Source organism: Nerophis lumbriciformis, linkage group LG30 (assembly GCF_033978685.3).
Source record: "Nerophis lumbriciformis linkage group LG30, RoL_Nlum_v2.1, whole genome shotgun sequence".
Lineage (NCBI taxonomy): Eukaryota > Metazoa > Chordata > Actinopteri > Syngnathiformes > Syngnathidae > Nerophis > Nerophis lumbriciformis.
In genome coordinates, this window is record NC_084577.2 from 9,413,844 (window position 1) to 9,430,669 (window position 16,826).

Sequence of the window (16,826 nt, forward strand, 5' to 3'; positions counted from 1 at the left end):
CCACACAGAACCGCACAGACCCATCCTTCTTCCCTACCAGAACAATGGGACTGCACCACGCGCTGTGGGATTCTTCTATTACCCCCAACTCCAGCATGGATTTTAATTCCTCCCGAACTACTTTGCGTTTGTGTTCGGGGAGCCTGTAGGGCCGAGACCGCACCGTAACACCCGGGCTGGTCTCAATATGATGCTGGATGAGGTTCGTGCGCCCGGGCCGAGGGGAGAACACATCAGAGAAGCGTTGCTGCAGTTTAGCAACATCCGCTCTCTGCGCTAACGTGAGCTGATCGTCACAGAGGAGGGGAAAGGGCGGACCAGCGCGCGGGACCTCCGGCCCGAACTCCCCCTCCTCCTTAACCACCGTTACCATGGAAACAGGCTCCGCCTCCTTCCATGCTTTCAGGAGGTTTATATGATAAATTTGGGTGGCTCCGCCCCGGTCCGAGCGCCGGACCTCGTAGTCCACATCACCCACTTGCCGTGTGACCTCGAAGGGTCCTTGCCAGCGCGCAAGTAATTTCGAGCTGGATGTGGGGAGTAATATAAGCACTTTTTCTCCCGGTGAAAATTTTCTAAGCTGAGTCCCCCTGTTATACGTGCGCTGCTGACGTTCCTGGGCACGGAGCAAATTCTCGCGTGACAAGTGCCCCACCGTGTGGAGTTTTGCTCGCATGTCCATGACTTATTGAATTTCGTTTTTGCTGGAGCTTGGCCCCTCCTCCCAGCTTTCCTTAATTACGTCCAATACTCCGCGCGGCTTCCTGCCGTATAGTAACTCAAAAGGCGCAAAGCCTGTGGAGGCCTGAGGTACCTCCCGCATCGCAAACAGTAGGGGATCCAGCCATTTATCCCAATTTGGTTTGTCCTTATGTGTAAACTTACGGATCATGGTTTTCAGCGTTTTATTCAATCTCTCCACCAGCCCATCTGTTTGTGGATGGTATACGCTGGTGCGGATCGCTTTAATTCCCAATAATCCGTACAGTTCCTTTATCGTGCGTGACATAAAGGACGTGCCCTGGTCAGTCAGAATCTCTTTCGGGCTTCCAACTCGGGAGATGACCTGAAACAGGGCCTGCGCTACACTCTTTGCAGAGATGGAGCGCAGGGGCACTGCTTCGGGATAGCGTGTTGCGTAATCCACTAGGACTAACACAAAGCGATATCCCCGTGTGCTCGGGTGGAATGGTCCGATGAGGTCCATACCCATTCTTTCGAAGGGGACCTCCATGAGCGGCAATGGGCGCAAAGGCGCCTTTGGGGTGGCCGCCGGGTTCACCAGCTGACAGTCCGGGCAGGCAGCGCACCAGCGGCGCACGTCTGCCCGGATGCCCGGCCAATAGAATCGGACCATGACCCGATTTAGTGTTTTATTATACCCCATGTGGCCAGCCATGGGATTGTAATGCGCCGCCTGGAAAACCATTTCCCTGCGGCGTTTTGGCACCAACAATTGGGTGGATTCCTCTCCGGTCTGAGTGTCACGGCTCACTCGGTATAGTCTATCTCTCATAATCGAGAAGTGAGGGAACACCCGCGCTGCTCCCGGGCGCACCAGCTGACCGTCGATGTAATCCACCTGGTCCCAGGCCGCGCGCAAAGTTTCGTCGCGAGACTGCTCGAGCGGAAAATCCTCCATAGGGTGCCAGTGGGGGGCCGGAGGGCTTCCCGCGAAGCCCCCACCGGTTCCCGCTCGGCAGTATCGGACGGACCCGCGTCACCACTGAGAACCGCGCGGATGCTCCCCTTTCCTACGGTCCGTGAACGCACCCCCACACATTGTGTCAGTAAATGGTTAAACCCCGGCCAATTTGTGCCCAAGATTACGGGGTGCGAGAGGTGCGTACTTACAGCTACCTCGACCCTATGCTTTTGGCCCTCATACCAAATTTCTACTGGCACCATAGGGTACTCGTGCACATCCCCATGAACACACCTGATTTTTAGCCGTGTTGCCTGCCTCAAAGCCCCGGGTCGAACCAGGTTCTGGTGGATCATGGTCTGTCCGCAGCCCGAATCCACCATCGCCTGGTATGTACTCCCCTGTATCGTTACCTTCATACCGTACGTCTCCCCCGGGCCGGGGGAGGGCACTGAAGGAGCGGCCACTCGGCTCACGCGCCCCACCTCCACCTGCGGAGGTCCGTGACGCGCGCGACCGGGCCGCCCACGCCTCCAGCACGCCTGCCCAAGCGTTTGAGGGGCCGTCTGCGCGGGAGATGTTCTGGAAGCAGCAGCCGGGACCTGCGGAGACAGAGTAGAGGGAGGGTCACGTGGGAAAAAGTGGGGAATGTGTCGTTCTCTCTCCTCGCGGTGGACAGCCAGGTGGTTCTCGGCGAGGGTCACCGCTGCTGCGAGGTCCCGGGGCCGGTGGTACCGGATCCAGTTCGCCGTCCGCATCGGGATCGCCTCCACAAACTGCTCCAGTACGATCTGGTCCAGCAGTCAGCCATCTCCCTCTCCCGGCTGCAGCCAGCGCGTCGCCGCCTCCTGGAGCCGCTGGCCAAAGGCGAATGGCCGGTCCTCCTTCCCCAGACGCATGGACCGGAACCGTCGTCGGCAATCTTCGGCGGTGCCTCCCGTCCGGTCCAGCACCGCCCTCCTCAGGTCCTCAAAGCGCACTCTGGAGGGCGCCGGCAGGCTGAGCGCCGCACGCTGCGCCTCCCCCGTCAGGAGCGGCAAGAGCCGCACTCCCCACTCTTCTTCCGGCCACGCGCATGCTCTCGCCGTGGCCGCAAAAATGTCCAAAAAGGCATGGGGATCTTCTTTTTCTCCCATGCGGGGGATGGTGACGGTCGTCGGCACTGACAGTGCGCCGCCCCCCTGGTCCGCTAACGCCCGCAGGACCTGGCACTGTTGGCGGGTGATCCCTGCCAGCTCAGAGAGAGCTCCCGCGAGAGCCGTCAGGGTGTCGTCTTCCCCGGCTTCCGGTGGTCCAGCCGAGTTGGGCGCCAAATTGTGGAAGTCTGGTTCCACCGGGTTCTTCTGACCACCAACCACGGACATGGCAGCAGTGTTCAGGGTTTCGAACAAGGTTTTATTTTCAGTATTTTCGTGCTTTTCAGCAAATGTCTTTCTCGTCTGTCTCGCTCTCGCTCTCGCTCGTGCTCCACCTCCTCTCTTCTTCCCGACTGCTGCTTTTAACAGAGCGACAGGTGATCAGACAAACACACTCAGCTGTGTCATCCACTCACCTGTCGCTAATCTCGAAGCCGGTCCCGACACGTCCTGCCTCGCTGCAGGTCCGCAGGCCACGCCCCTCACAGGAACGTTGCTTGGTAGTCCATTACTTCTTCCCGGAGGCTATCCAGGTCCAATCGCAGCTGCGGCTTGGAACTTACAAGCGTATTTCTTCATCTTACTCGTCGTCGGCGTCGCCACGGCAGTATCTTCCTCGTTCTTATGCTTCGTCTCCTTGTTGTGTGCGCAGTTGTGCACTGCACTCTCTAAAAGCCCTAGATGTTATTGTCACATATGCATGTACAGTAGATGGCAGCATTGTCCTGTTTAAGAGTGTCACAACATTGCTGTTTACGGCAGACAAACTGCTTTATGGTAGACGAAAACGTGACTGCTGTTGTTGTGTGTTGTTACCGCGCTGGGAGGACGTTAATGAAACTGCCTAACAATAAACCCACAAAGGAAACCAAGAACTCGCCCTCGATCATTCTACAGTTATAACGTGATTGGGCAGGCACGCTGTTTATATTGTGGGAAAGCGGACGTGAAAACAGGCTGTCTCACTCAGGTCCGCATGGAGCTGGAGGGGGCGTGGCCTCCAGCTCCGGCTGAATTTCGGGAGATTTTCGGGAGAAAATTTGTCCCGGGAGGTTTTCGGGAGAGGCGCTGAATTTCGGGAGTCTCCCGGAAAATCCGGGAGGGTTGGCAAGTATGCATTCCACACACTCACCCCACTGAGAGCACTGGAACCTGCTGACATTCCTCCGGACAGCCCAGGAGGTGAACTGTTGTGTCTGGGCCGATTTAAAGCAACAGTTGGCTAAAAGGGAAGGATTACCCCTTCAAAGAATATGTGGCGCGCGGCAGAAGTGTCAAGAATCTACTCAGCCAGTCCCTGCCAGTCAGAATGAACTTGGTGCGATGAGTTGACGAAGTGACACACACCACTAGAGGACTTCAGCAAGCTTACAGTGAGCATGGCTCACTAAAAACTGAACCAGTTAGAATACAGTCGAAAGACGGTGCCCAACCGTACGATGTTCTTTCCGCACGCCGTAAGCTCTTCCCAATATTACAAAAAGTCAAAGACAGAATACACAGGATGGAGAACAACTGCATCATAGAGCCAGTAACACAGCCAACTGTGCACCATTGGTGCCTGTTCTGAAGAATAACACTGGCAAAGCCAGGCTATGTGTGGACTTGAAAAGGCTAAACGAGTCAGTCAAAAGAGAGCGTTAAATCTTACCTACCTCGGATGAGATCACTGCCAAGCTCAGTGGTCTCTAGGACTTAAGAACATTGTAGAGTCATCTAAGACCTCAGGAGCAGAAGCACGCTCAGCAGACGGAGCAACTCATCTCCACACCACTCCCAGACCGTCCATGGAAACTAATTGCTCTTGACGTTTGTGAACACAAAAAGCACGATTATCTTGTGATATCTGATTTTTATTCACGGTACCTAGAAATCCTGCATCTACCGTCAAGGACCAGCGCTCAGGTTATTCAGAGACTCAAAACAACCTTCACTAGGTTTGGTACATCGGACGAGGTGGTGAGTAACAGACCTCAATACTCAAGTGCGGAATTCCAGGAGTTGGCATGACAGCTGGACTTCAGACACATTACGTCTAGTCCTCGCCACCCTCAAGGAAACAGTCATGCAGAAAAAGCAGTGCAGACTGCAAAGAGAATCCTCCGGCAGGAAGATGCACTGATAGTGCAGGGAGTTGAACGATAGCACATGAGAGCTACCACAGGAGTTAGCCCAGCAGAACTGCTGATGGCGAGGAAGATCCACACAACTCTCCCTACGCTAAAGGATGCTAAAGAGAAGACTAAACAAGACTTCTATTACAATCGACGTCATGGTGCCAGACATCTTTCTGCTCTACAGCCAGGAGATAATGTCTAGGTCAAACTTGACCATGAAAAATCTTGGAAGACACCAGCAGTTGACAATGTATTACTCCAAGATCTTATATCGTCAATACACGGGGAGGAGCAGTGCTGCGGCGAAACAGACTTCACCTCCGGGCAGAACCAATTCCTGAACCGGAAAAGACTACCCTACCTGCGCACACCACTGAGAGTGGTAGGATGATTTCTCCATCACCGTGTGCCGCCGTTACAGAGGATAGCTGCCCAAATACAAGTGACCTGACGACCCCTACACAAACATGTTTTGACCGGGTCTAGCAGTGTCAGTAAGCCAGCTGCTAAGTTGGACTTGTAGAGAAAAGTGTTTTGGGTGTTCCACATTGGACATTGGGGTGACCTACAGAGAAAAAAAACACCTATGGCTTTTGGGGGGTAGAAGAGATGAGACAACCATCTGTTCACTTTGAGAATGCACACTGAATCATGTTTACGGAACATTTCTGTAGTAATAGTTACTGTATGTAGCTTCTGAAAATGAGTTATTGTGACAAAGAGAGTACACTTGGATTTATTTGCCACTTAGACCTATTTTAAAGATTTGAATTTAATGTAATACATAGCCCACTTTTGGTTGAAAAAGACTAAATAATGATGTGGCAGCTGTCATGTCTGTGTAATCATGTTTTTGTTTAGTTATAGGAATCTTTGGTTTCTGGCTTTTCACTCCCTTGTCTTGTTTGCATGATTATCCATTAGTTTCACCTGTTCCACGTTTGGACTCATTGTGCACTCTTGATTGTCACCATAGCAACCCATTAGTTTTCACCTGTCACGTCACGCACCTGTTTCACGTCTTGAGTCACGCACCTGTTTTCGTTAATCATGTCTGTAGTATTTAAGTTCAGTGTTTTTCAGTTTGTCTGTCTGACGACCTCACACCACATTTATGCTCTGTCCATTTTTTCATGTCCATAGTTCACGCTGCTCCTTTTTTGTCCATGCCAAGTAAGTTTTCTTTATTCAAGCCATAGTTTGCAAGTTTTGTTTAATTGTTCATAGTTTCTGCCATTGTGCAAGTTTTGTGTTTATAGTCAAGTTTTGTACTTCCGCCCTTGTGCGCGCTTTTTGTTTATTCTTTTTAATAATAAATCATGTACCTTCATTCCCGTCTCGCCCGTGCCAACTTTCTGTTGCATCCCGGAAAAGCAAACTCCCAAGATCAAGTCGTGACAGCAGCATAATTGTGATATTGCTCAATTCAATGGAGCTTTCCTTACCTGTTTAGATACACGTTGCAGTTATTTGAGATAACTAGAAAAGGAGGGAGATGTCACATATGCATGTACAGTAGATGTCAGTGTTGCATGTTTAAGAGTGTCACAACATTGCTATGTTTACAACAGACCAAAAACGTGACTGTTGATCCTGTGGGGTGTTAGAGCACTGGGAGGAAGTTAATGAAAACAGCCTACAATAAACCTGCATAAGAAACCAGGAACACTCCCTCGATCATTCTACAGTTTTCAAACTTTTTTCGCCAAGTACCACCATAATGACCAACATTAAAATACAGTAGCGTAAATTAAATAAAACAAGGCCGAGGTTTTAAGTATATTTAATATTTTGGCCATTGTAACATAACACACGGTTTGAAGAGTAACACTGTTTGAATATAGAAAAATAAAACACTGTAATTTAATCAAGTGATTCTTTGGCGTACCACTTGTGGTACACGTACCAGTTCAAGGCCCCGTATACACTAAGCCGGATAAGGTTATCCAGGGTAAACCACACCTAACCTTATCCGTGTCCACACACAACAATGCCACCGTTAAAGACCCCCGCTCCCCTTATCTAGTAAAACTGGTAACTTTCCGCAGTGAATCATACCAAAACAAACAATATATTTCCTACTGACAGCAGCCGCTCTCTCGCTTTCATTTGCATCGACTCAGCCAGTGATGCGTTCAGGGCCACAAAAACATTGGACAACTCCACCTTCTTCCCATGATTCTTCCTCATCGGAATTAAGTGAGCACGAGCAAACTCCAGCAGGGTTAATATGCCCAAAAAGCGTAAGTCCGAAAACCAGAAAAGAGTTCAGAAGGCCAGGAGCAGGACCAGCAGAGCAGAGGCCCAACACTTTTTTCTGAGAATGGTGAGAGAGTAAAACTACTGAGGGAGGCTGAAACAATTAGCCTACTTGTTATTTCATTTAATGTCTGTAATTTTTGACAGGGCGCAGGCTGGACTGTGGAGCCTACATTAGCTGTCATCTGGCCGCTCTACACTCTGGACAAATCACCAGTTCATTGTAGTGTGAAGTGAATTATATTTATATAGCGCTTTTCTCCAGTGACTCAAAGCGCTTTTGCATAGTGAAACCCATTATCTAAGTTACATTTAAACCAGAGTGGGTGGCACTGGGAGCAGGTGGGTAAAGTGTCTTGCCCAAGGACACAACAGCAGTGACTAGGATGGCGGAAGCGGGGATCGAACCTGCAACCCTCAAGTTGCGGGCACAGCCACTGTACCAACCGAGCCACGCCGTAGAGCAACTTTGTGTTGTATTATGACACATTCAAGTTCTATTGAGTAACTAATCATTACTGAATAATTATTAAACATTATTAATAATTACTGAGTAACTGCATAGAAATTAGTAATTATGAGCATCGGACGAAGTTCTATCATGATGTCTTCAATGTGGTCTGGTAAAATAGCCTAAATACAAAAAAGTTAAATGTTCAAAGATTTGTTTTCATAGCTATATAAAATAAAATACATCATAAAAGCGAAGAACAGCCAAGTAAAAAAAGACTATTTAGAATTTTGGACAGTTTACACTGACTTTTGAATTGTTTAAAACGTTTTGTCTGAAAAAGTAAAGCTGTCCACCGAGAACCATCAACACATCATCTCATTAATTATGAGGTGATGTGCAGTAGAGGCAAAGTTATACGATCGCTGACATATATTCAGCTAACAGAGCGGCCAAAACGTCCAAAAAAGAAGGAAATAGTGATCCCATTCAAAGTCAAAAGCTGTGGAGCTGGTCGTGACCAGTCTCGTTAGCGTCCCTGGTGGTAGGGATGACTGGTCCCAGGACAGACCAAGGAATCCGCTACAACCCCTGCTGCAGGTTTGTCCTCTTAACACTTCCCATGGCCTCCAGTGGACAACGGTTTCACTTCGATGACACCAAATTAGTTTAGGACAGTGGTTCTTAATCTTCTTGGAAGTACAGAACCCCACCAGTTTCATATGCACATTCACCGATCACTTCTTTAGTGAAAAATAAAATGTTTTCAAATTCAAGACAAAGTTATGTTTTTTTACAGGAGCACAAAATGAACCGAACATAAACATCACCTTGTTCAAAGAACAAAACCAACACAATGCATGAACTCACAACAAATTACACACCTGCAAATCAGTGTGACTTCTGCTGTTGCCGTATCCATAATACGGCGATAGGGAGAAGTTTTTATTTACACGATGAGTCGGGTGTGTCCTGACCTCTGCGGAGGCTCCGCCGAACCCAGGTTAAGAACCACTGGTTTAGGAGCAGGAGCACAAATATGAAAGTTCAAACGATGGAGGGCAAAACATTTTATTACTAACACTGGAATAGCTCAATGTGTATATTATACAGAAACAAACTGCTTTACAAAAACAAAATGATACAATATCACATGTATATACAGTGTAGTAAATATACCATCTCAAATTGTACACAAAGTATTTACAGCTGTTACACGCACTGCATTAAAAACTAAAGACTAATATACCAGTGACATTAACTTTGCATAACATCAAATAAAACATGCCACATTTTTAGGTTTGCTTGACAAACCGATGACCGTTATTAAAATAGTGCAAGTTAACCACTTGATTAAGAGGTTATGGACACGTCATTCTTACATATGCGTTCGTAAAAACTAAAAACGGCTTTCAAACGGCCCTGGCTGTTTTCAGTTTAAGATGTTTGGACTTTTCAAGGCAAGCAGATTTCATTCAAGCAATGGCGAAACCATATGGATGTCCGCTTCATTGCTTGTTCTATTGCCATAACATCCCTTTCTAAGTGGACCTGAAGGGAACCATTTCAATACATTTTGGGGATTAACATAAATCCATTGATTTCACGATATATATTTACATAGTTGTGCACATCAAAAAATATGACTTGGAAAATCTAACGCTATTCTCAGAACAAGGGGTATGATGTTTATATGATAGGTGTCTTTTGTGGAGTGGAAATCATGTGTCATCGAATACAAGTTATGAACTATCCATCCATCCATTTTCTACCGCTTATTCCCTTTATGAACTAATATTATAAATTTCAAAGTGTGCGATAATTTGGATTTTGTAACTCCAAAAAAGGAAAATGGTATTTTCCTGTTTGCTATTTGGCCAATTGACCAGAGTTGTATGTTTTATATTTAATTCTGCACAGCCAATAATTTTAAATAAAAAACATAAAAGTGAACTAAAAATTGTAATTGCAGGTCAAATATGATAGTGCAATTATGAAAGACCAACACAACATCTGTGCAGTGTCAATACAGCCAGGGAGTGTGTGTCATTGACCCAACTAGAGGTTAATGTAATATCCAATACAGGGATTCTCAAACTGTGGTACTGTGCCACTAGTGGTACACCAAAGAACCACTTTGATTAAAGTACAATATTTTATTTCCCCATATTCAAACAGTGGCACTGTTCAAACTGTGTGTAATGTTACAGGGGCTAAAATTTAAATATACTTGATTAATAAATATATATATAGTAAATATACTTAGGCCTACTGCGCTTTTAATGTTGGTCACTATGGTGGTACTTAGAGAGCTAAGTTTTTTCTGAGGCGGTACTTGGTGAAAAAAGTTTGGGAACCACTGATCCAATACATCGAAATGATGGATTTATTTTAATTTTTAGAATATCCAGCAGGCCAATAGAAACACAGTTGTGGGCCAAAAATGATGACTTTATATAATACAGGTGTTAAACCTCACTGTAAACATACGTTTGCTAGTGAGTTGGAGGGTTGATTCTCAAGAAATTGTGGACCTAATGAAGACCATGTGATTAGTTGAGCTATAGCATATCTCCAGGCATCGTTATTTTTGCTCAATGCGATATTCTACAAGATTAAAATAAACAATGATCCTATCTCTTTACAAAGACAAATTTGACATACTAGTTGTTGGATTTCTCCTATAATCGATCAAGGACTTAAGTCCAGTGAGCTTTTCTAAATCGCATTCCGAGACAACTTGCGAACAGCGCCAAACTTAACTGAGATGTCCACGAATGCTTATTTTTCACACCTCATAAAGCCTGGATTATGCCCATCCCTTTTACAAATACCTTGACAATCTTCTCCAATTACAGATCAACATTTGCAATATTAGATTTTTTAATTGCTATTGTTCGCAATGAAGATAGCTTCATCGACACGTTTAAGACCTATAACATGCCGCGGCCACTTTTTAAACGACAACGTGGATATTGAAAGGTCATGAAAGACGAGCGCCTTGAGCCTGGTCGTTAGGTTTGTGCTACAACCGCGCTCGTAAGGGGACGTATAGAGAAGGCCTTTCCCCAATGTGTTCACAATCCACCTAATGTAATTTAGTAAGGACATTTTTCTAAGTTATTACTGACCTGAAGTGAATGAAATGAGTTTTCTGTACATATAAAAAAAACTTTCTTGGACCAAAAATCTGCAAATGTGGTGAGACCATGAAAGTTGAATTGCAAACAGTGTATGTATGATTTGAAACACATTACCTTTTTGCAACTTACTAAGGATTAAATTAACGAAGGGGACATTGTAAGAAAATTCCAATTATACGTCTCCCGATTGAACGTTTGAGACGTGATGAATGTTGCCTTAACATGTTTGTCCTTGTCCAAACAAATTAAAACTGCACATTGCTGAAAAAACGGATCACACACAAAAAAAAGCAACAAGATTTGGCAAAAATAAACACACTCAGCTCCGAGCTATTTACAAAAGTTGTGTTTCTGCGTTAAACAGTATTTGAGTGTCTCGCTGTACAGGATGAAATACTTCCAGGCAATGATTGTGTGTCTGACAAACACTGGAGGCCTGTTGTGATGTCCACATTGCACCGCAGTAATTAGTACCTGTTCCGTGTCCACACCAAGGTTTGGCGTTTACTTTACAAATTGTACACATTGAAAATCCCAACAAAGGCACACTATGGAGAAAACGCCAATATCTTCGTATTTCTGTCTCTGCAAAGCACAGAAAGGAGCTTGGCATCTGCTCGGACAAGGAGGGTTCTTCACAGGACAAGTCTGGTCCATGGTCCATCCCTTGCTGCACACAGGAACATTTGACCAAAAAGAGCCTCCAGCTTGTCCTTGGCCGTGGGAGTTGATAGGCATTAGTGTCGTGCTTTACTTGTAGCCTAAACTCTGCAGGAGTTTCAAACTTCTCTGGCGCTGCACCTCGTCTTGAATGTTTGCAAATAATCTCAGGCAGCAGAAAACGTACTCGATTGAAAATTCCCACAATTGCCGCCAAAGGCGACCACGCCGTAGGAGGATTTGAAAAAGTAAAAAGCTAAATGCAGCATGAAGCCGAGTCGGCAGATGGGGCGGGATAAGAGGAGGGGGAAGGCGGGGCCGTGACGAGATCAGACAATCTTCTTGATGCTGGGTCTTTTGAAGCTGCCGGCGCTGCGTTGCTTCTGGACCTGACTGGCCGAGCCGTGGCGAGTGCGACCTCCGCTGGACAGAGCTGAGCTGGGGGACAACTGGACATTCTCTTTATCCACACCTGGAGAAAGACGCAATTATATGAGTCCACCACCACCGGCCTTTGCATGACATATTGACCATTAATGTATATCAGTAACCTATCATTTCAAACAGGCAAATACCCAAAGAAAATGAAAATAGCTTAAGTTGTACCGATTTCTAAGACTGGAGACGAACACCAATTTACAAACTGTAGACCTGTTTCATTACTTTCACAATTTTCTAAAATCATTGACAAACCGGTTCTATAACAGATTGGACAATTTCATAAGCAAATATAGAATACTGGCTGAGAACAAATACAGATATAGAGCTAATATTTCAACATCAATGGCTTTAATCGAAATAACAGAGGAAATTACCAATGCAATAGATGGTAAACAGTGTGCAGCACATAATTAATCACAATATTTTAATCTAAAAATTTGAATGGTATGGCATCAGAGGGTTGGTCTTAAACTGGATAAGAAGCTACTTAACCAACAGGAAGCAATACGTGAAGCTAGGTGAACATACAACTATAACGTCTATACTGGGACCAAACATTTTTAATCTTTATATAAATGACATTGGTAAAGTTACAAAAGAATTAAAGTTAGTATTATTCGTGTACAATAAATACAGTACTACTGCGTTTTGTTCAGGAGACAACACAGAAGCTAATAAAATTAACAGAAGAAATTAACAAATTAAAAAGATGGTTTGACAACAACAGACTATCCTTAAACCTCAGTAAAACTGTAATAATACTATTCGGTAACAGTAGAAGAGAAAGTCAAACACAAATACAAATAGATGGAATAGACATATAAAGAGTAAATGAAATCAAATTTCTAGGTGTAATCATTGATTACACTGGTTTGCATACACAAACTCGTGTATGCTATCCAGTGGCACACCCTCTTGGTTTTGGAGTAACATTTGGGGTTTTGGCACCAGCTGATAGACTTTTTTATGCTGTTTTGCAAGACTTGTGTCACATGACTTCAAACTTGTCACCTCATTGGCTCGTTCTGAGACAGGATCGATTGTTTCAATCTTAATTTACCGGAAGTGAGTCTTACACAATCTGGTGTATGCTATTCAGTGTAATGATTAATGCACTGATTCATATATTGGGGAAACAAAACAACCACACGGCACAGCATAGAAGCGCAAACTCTTCAGGCCAAGACTCAGCTGTCTACCTGCACCTTAGAGAGAAACAGCACTTCTTTGACAACAAAAATGTACAGATTCTGGACAGGGAGGACGATTGATACGAAAGTAGAGTGAGGGAAGCCATCTATGTCAACATTGAAAAACCATCCCTGAACAGAGGAGGTCGTCTGCGACACCACCTGTCTCCCACTTACAACACTGTCCTTTCAACCATTCCTAAAAGACTCTGCAATTTGGCCTCCAACAAATAACAGGAGTTAGAAACCTTCTGGTCACAGAAAGTGACCATAATGCAGTGTTTCCCCAAGAAAATGTGTTGGTTAAGGTGGTGCCTCTCAGGCGGACAGACCGGGGAAGGAGGTGGGTGGGTGTAAGGATCGGTGTAACTCGGCCTGTCGCCATCACGCCTCCACCTCGTCGCTGCCACCACAGCCTGGGGGGCCTTAGACTACAGACTGTGGTGAAGTAGGCCGGCTTCGTCGCGTAAAGAAGCCTACAATTTCTGGTTGTGTTTTTCGCTCTATTTGCTGAATGGCGATATACGATATATATCTCAATATTTTTTTCCATAAAGTAAAAACAAAACAGTCCTAGTTACCTGAGATACTAAGTATGTCATTATTATGCCACATGCTGACATATGTTAAACTCATCATGCTGAATTTATTACAGCATTTGGGAAGCCTGTAGTTGATTTTTATTATGTAAATGTTATATTTTTATAAACATGTGATAGCAGGGACCCTGCCATTCAAAACTAGGCTGCTACATTGCTAATGATTAATGTAGCTCAGCGTTTCTCAAAGTGTGGGGCGCGCCCCACTGGTGGGGAATAGAGACATGACAGGTGGGGCGCGAGGAACGGGAGGACATTTCACTTAAAAAAAATTTTTTTTTTATTATATTCTTAGATTTTTTTTTACTATGCTTTCATTTTCTATACACACTGTAAATCACTTTGTGATTCTGTCTGTGAAATCCGCTATATAAATACATGTAAATTACTTATTTTTCCTGTAGGCTTTAAATTTCTAGGTCGGAGCGAAAGTTTGACAGACATAGCAACAGTAACTAATGGGGGCGGGGCTAAGCAGAACAAACTTTTGCGCGGATGGGTAGCAGGCTAATGTGTGGACCACAATTACACAAAATGGATCAATTTGTGACTCGCACCTCAAAGGTCGTCGAGCCAGAGCCAGCGCCTGCAGAGAAACAAAAATCTGACGGGCCTAATCAACCAAAAAGCCAACCGAAAAGAAAATATGATGAAGGGTATCTTGCTCTTGGATTCACGGCAGCGGTGGTGGGGGCAGAGGAGAGACCCCTGTGTGTTCTGTGTCTAAAACCGCTAGCAGCAGACAGCATGAGACCCAACAAATTAAAGAGACACCTCGAAACCATACACCCCAATCACGTCAATAAGCCACTTGATTTCTTTCAAAGAAAACTGTCAGAGTACCGTCAACAGGAGAAGCGCATGGTAAAAGCTGCATCAGTAAACAGTAACGCTCATATAGAGTAATGGCTTCATATAGAGTTGCATACAGAGTTGCACAATGCAAAAAACCACACACAATTGCTGAGGAGCTCATTCTCCCCGCTGCAATAGACATGGTGTCAGTCATGCTTGACGAAACAAGCGCAGCAAAATTAAAAGCTGTCCCACTGTCAAACGACACAGTTGCGAGACGTATATGCGACATTGCAAGTGATCTTGAGGAACAACTCGGAGACAAATTAAAAGAAAGTCGTTTTGCTTTACAAGTGGACGAAGCTACTGACAGCAATAAAGACTGCCTGCTCATCGCATACGTCCGCTTTGTGAATGGCGAGTCACTGTGCGAGGATTTGCTGTTTTGCAAATACATAAAAAATAGAGCCACTGCTGATGAGCTGTTCAAGATAATGGACAGTTTCCTCAAAGAACACGATTATTAGACACTTTTCTAACTATTATTATTGAACTTGATAAAAGTTATAACACTTGTTTTATTTATTATTGAACTTGACGCAAGTTATTTTATTTATTATTGAACTTGATGCAAGTTATACCACAGCTGCACAGTTATTTTATTTATTATTGAACTTGATGTTATTTTATGTTATTGAGTTTGAATGTATACAACTTGATGTTACTTGATGTTCAATAAATTTTAAAATGTTAAGCTTGGCATTAGCGTTCTGTTGGGGCGATGGGGGCAGGTGGGGCTTGAAAACTCCCCCTTATCCAAAGTGGGGGATGACAAAAAAGTTTGAGAACCACTGATGTAGCTATAGCTGAAAAAATAGTACAATAGCAATAGGAGAGACTATTCATCCCTGAACACCATGGAGTTCATGTAGGCTTCATGATGCAGTTACATTATTATATCAACTATCAGAGACAGCTTTAGGAAACTCTTCATTTAACATAATGTCCTTTTTTGCTGCTTCAACAACACACACACACACACACACACACACACACACACACACACACACACACACACACACACACACACACACACACACACACACACACACACACACACACACACACACACACACACACACACACACACACACACACACACACACACACACACACAGCGAGCTAACTCATCATGTGATTAAAAACGATCAAATATTTTAATTGAGTGACAGCCCTAGTTAGCCCTGTTGTATATAATTTTTTTTTTCTCATGACAAAATGTCCCTTATGAACTATGGAAGAACTGTCTAAAGGCTCTATGGCAAATTATTTATTTTCTACTATAGACAAAGCCGTTAACTATTTTTTTCTAACCAAATGAATACATAAATGCTGGAGTGTAAGTGTCGCTCCATACCATTTAACAGGGGACCAGTTGTTTTGTACAGGCCATGAGGGGACTTCTGTCATTCTGTACAATCCAAGTGGGAACCATCTTTTCTGTTTAACAGCACAAAGTTAAAAACAAAATTCTACACATAAAATTGTCTTTGAGGGTCTGTATACTATTGTGCAGGTTCTGACATATGCTGTAGGTAACTCCATCAAAAAACCAGATGATAGCTTTTAGGTTGTTCAAGTGCAGGGAACAGTGATTGTTGATTGATTGAACCATGATTAATTGTGGTAGTTAAAACTGAAGTCATGTTATTGTGAAAAAAGATAATTTAGAAAAAACTGTCCCTTACATAAGTTCACATTCAAAGAACAGACAATACTATTTAGAAAAACATTTACCAAATGTATAATACACAGATTAATGGATTTGAACTGGTTATGTTCTTGGCATGTCTGCTCATTAACAAAACCTCATGTTGTTAGTGTCTAATGTAACAATCAATAATGCAAGATATCTTTTTATTGATTTTAGAAAATATACATTTATTGTGGTCTGAATTTTAAATCCAGCATCAATCAGACAGTCAATGGTCTAAGACCCTGGGCAATGCCATTCAAAAATATATCACTACCTTTTGCTGTTAAATGAACATGGTCACTTAAAAATAGCTCAGGTTTGTCAAAACGTATGTACGGATGAGGAACAGTCCTCCCATTATCACATGAAACAAAGGTAGCCATCACATTGTTCACAAACTTCCGAACATTGTCAATCTTCTCTGGTGGGCCGTGCCTCCAGTGGCGCCTCTGGTTGATGGAAGGAAGCATGATCTTCATCTGAGGAAACTGTTGGTGGAGGTCATGCAGGTCCCTCTTCATTGCTTTGAGAAGCAGCACGCTTTTCACACATCCTAGGTCATTGCCTCCACAGTGAATCACAAGCACATCTGGAGCAATTCTTCCTTTAAAGCACGTGTGGAAGAAGGGAAGAA

The 16,826-nt window shown here is 44.4% G+C and overlaps 1 protein-coding gene across 3 annotated transcripts in view; it reads right to left on the minus strand.

Annotated features, from left to right (window-relative positions):
• Positions 1 to 11,600: 11,600 nt before the first annotated feature.
• Positions 11,601 to 16,826, minus strand: part of nf1a (neurofibromin 1a) — a 210,755-nt gene continuing 205,529 nt past the window's right edge. For all 3 annotated transcript variants that reach the window (XM_061925507.1, XM_061925508.1, XM_061925506.1), the window contains one exon: positions 11,601 to 11,883. In XM_061925507.1, coding sequence (XP_061781491.1) covers positions 11,741 to 11,883 — 143 coding nt within the window. In that variant the 3' untranslated portion in view covers positions 11,601 to 11,740. The remainder of the gene's footprint in view (positions 11,884 to 16,826) is intronic.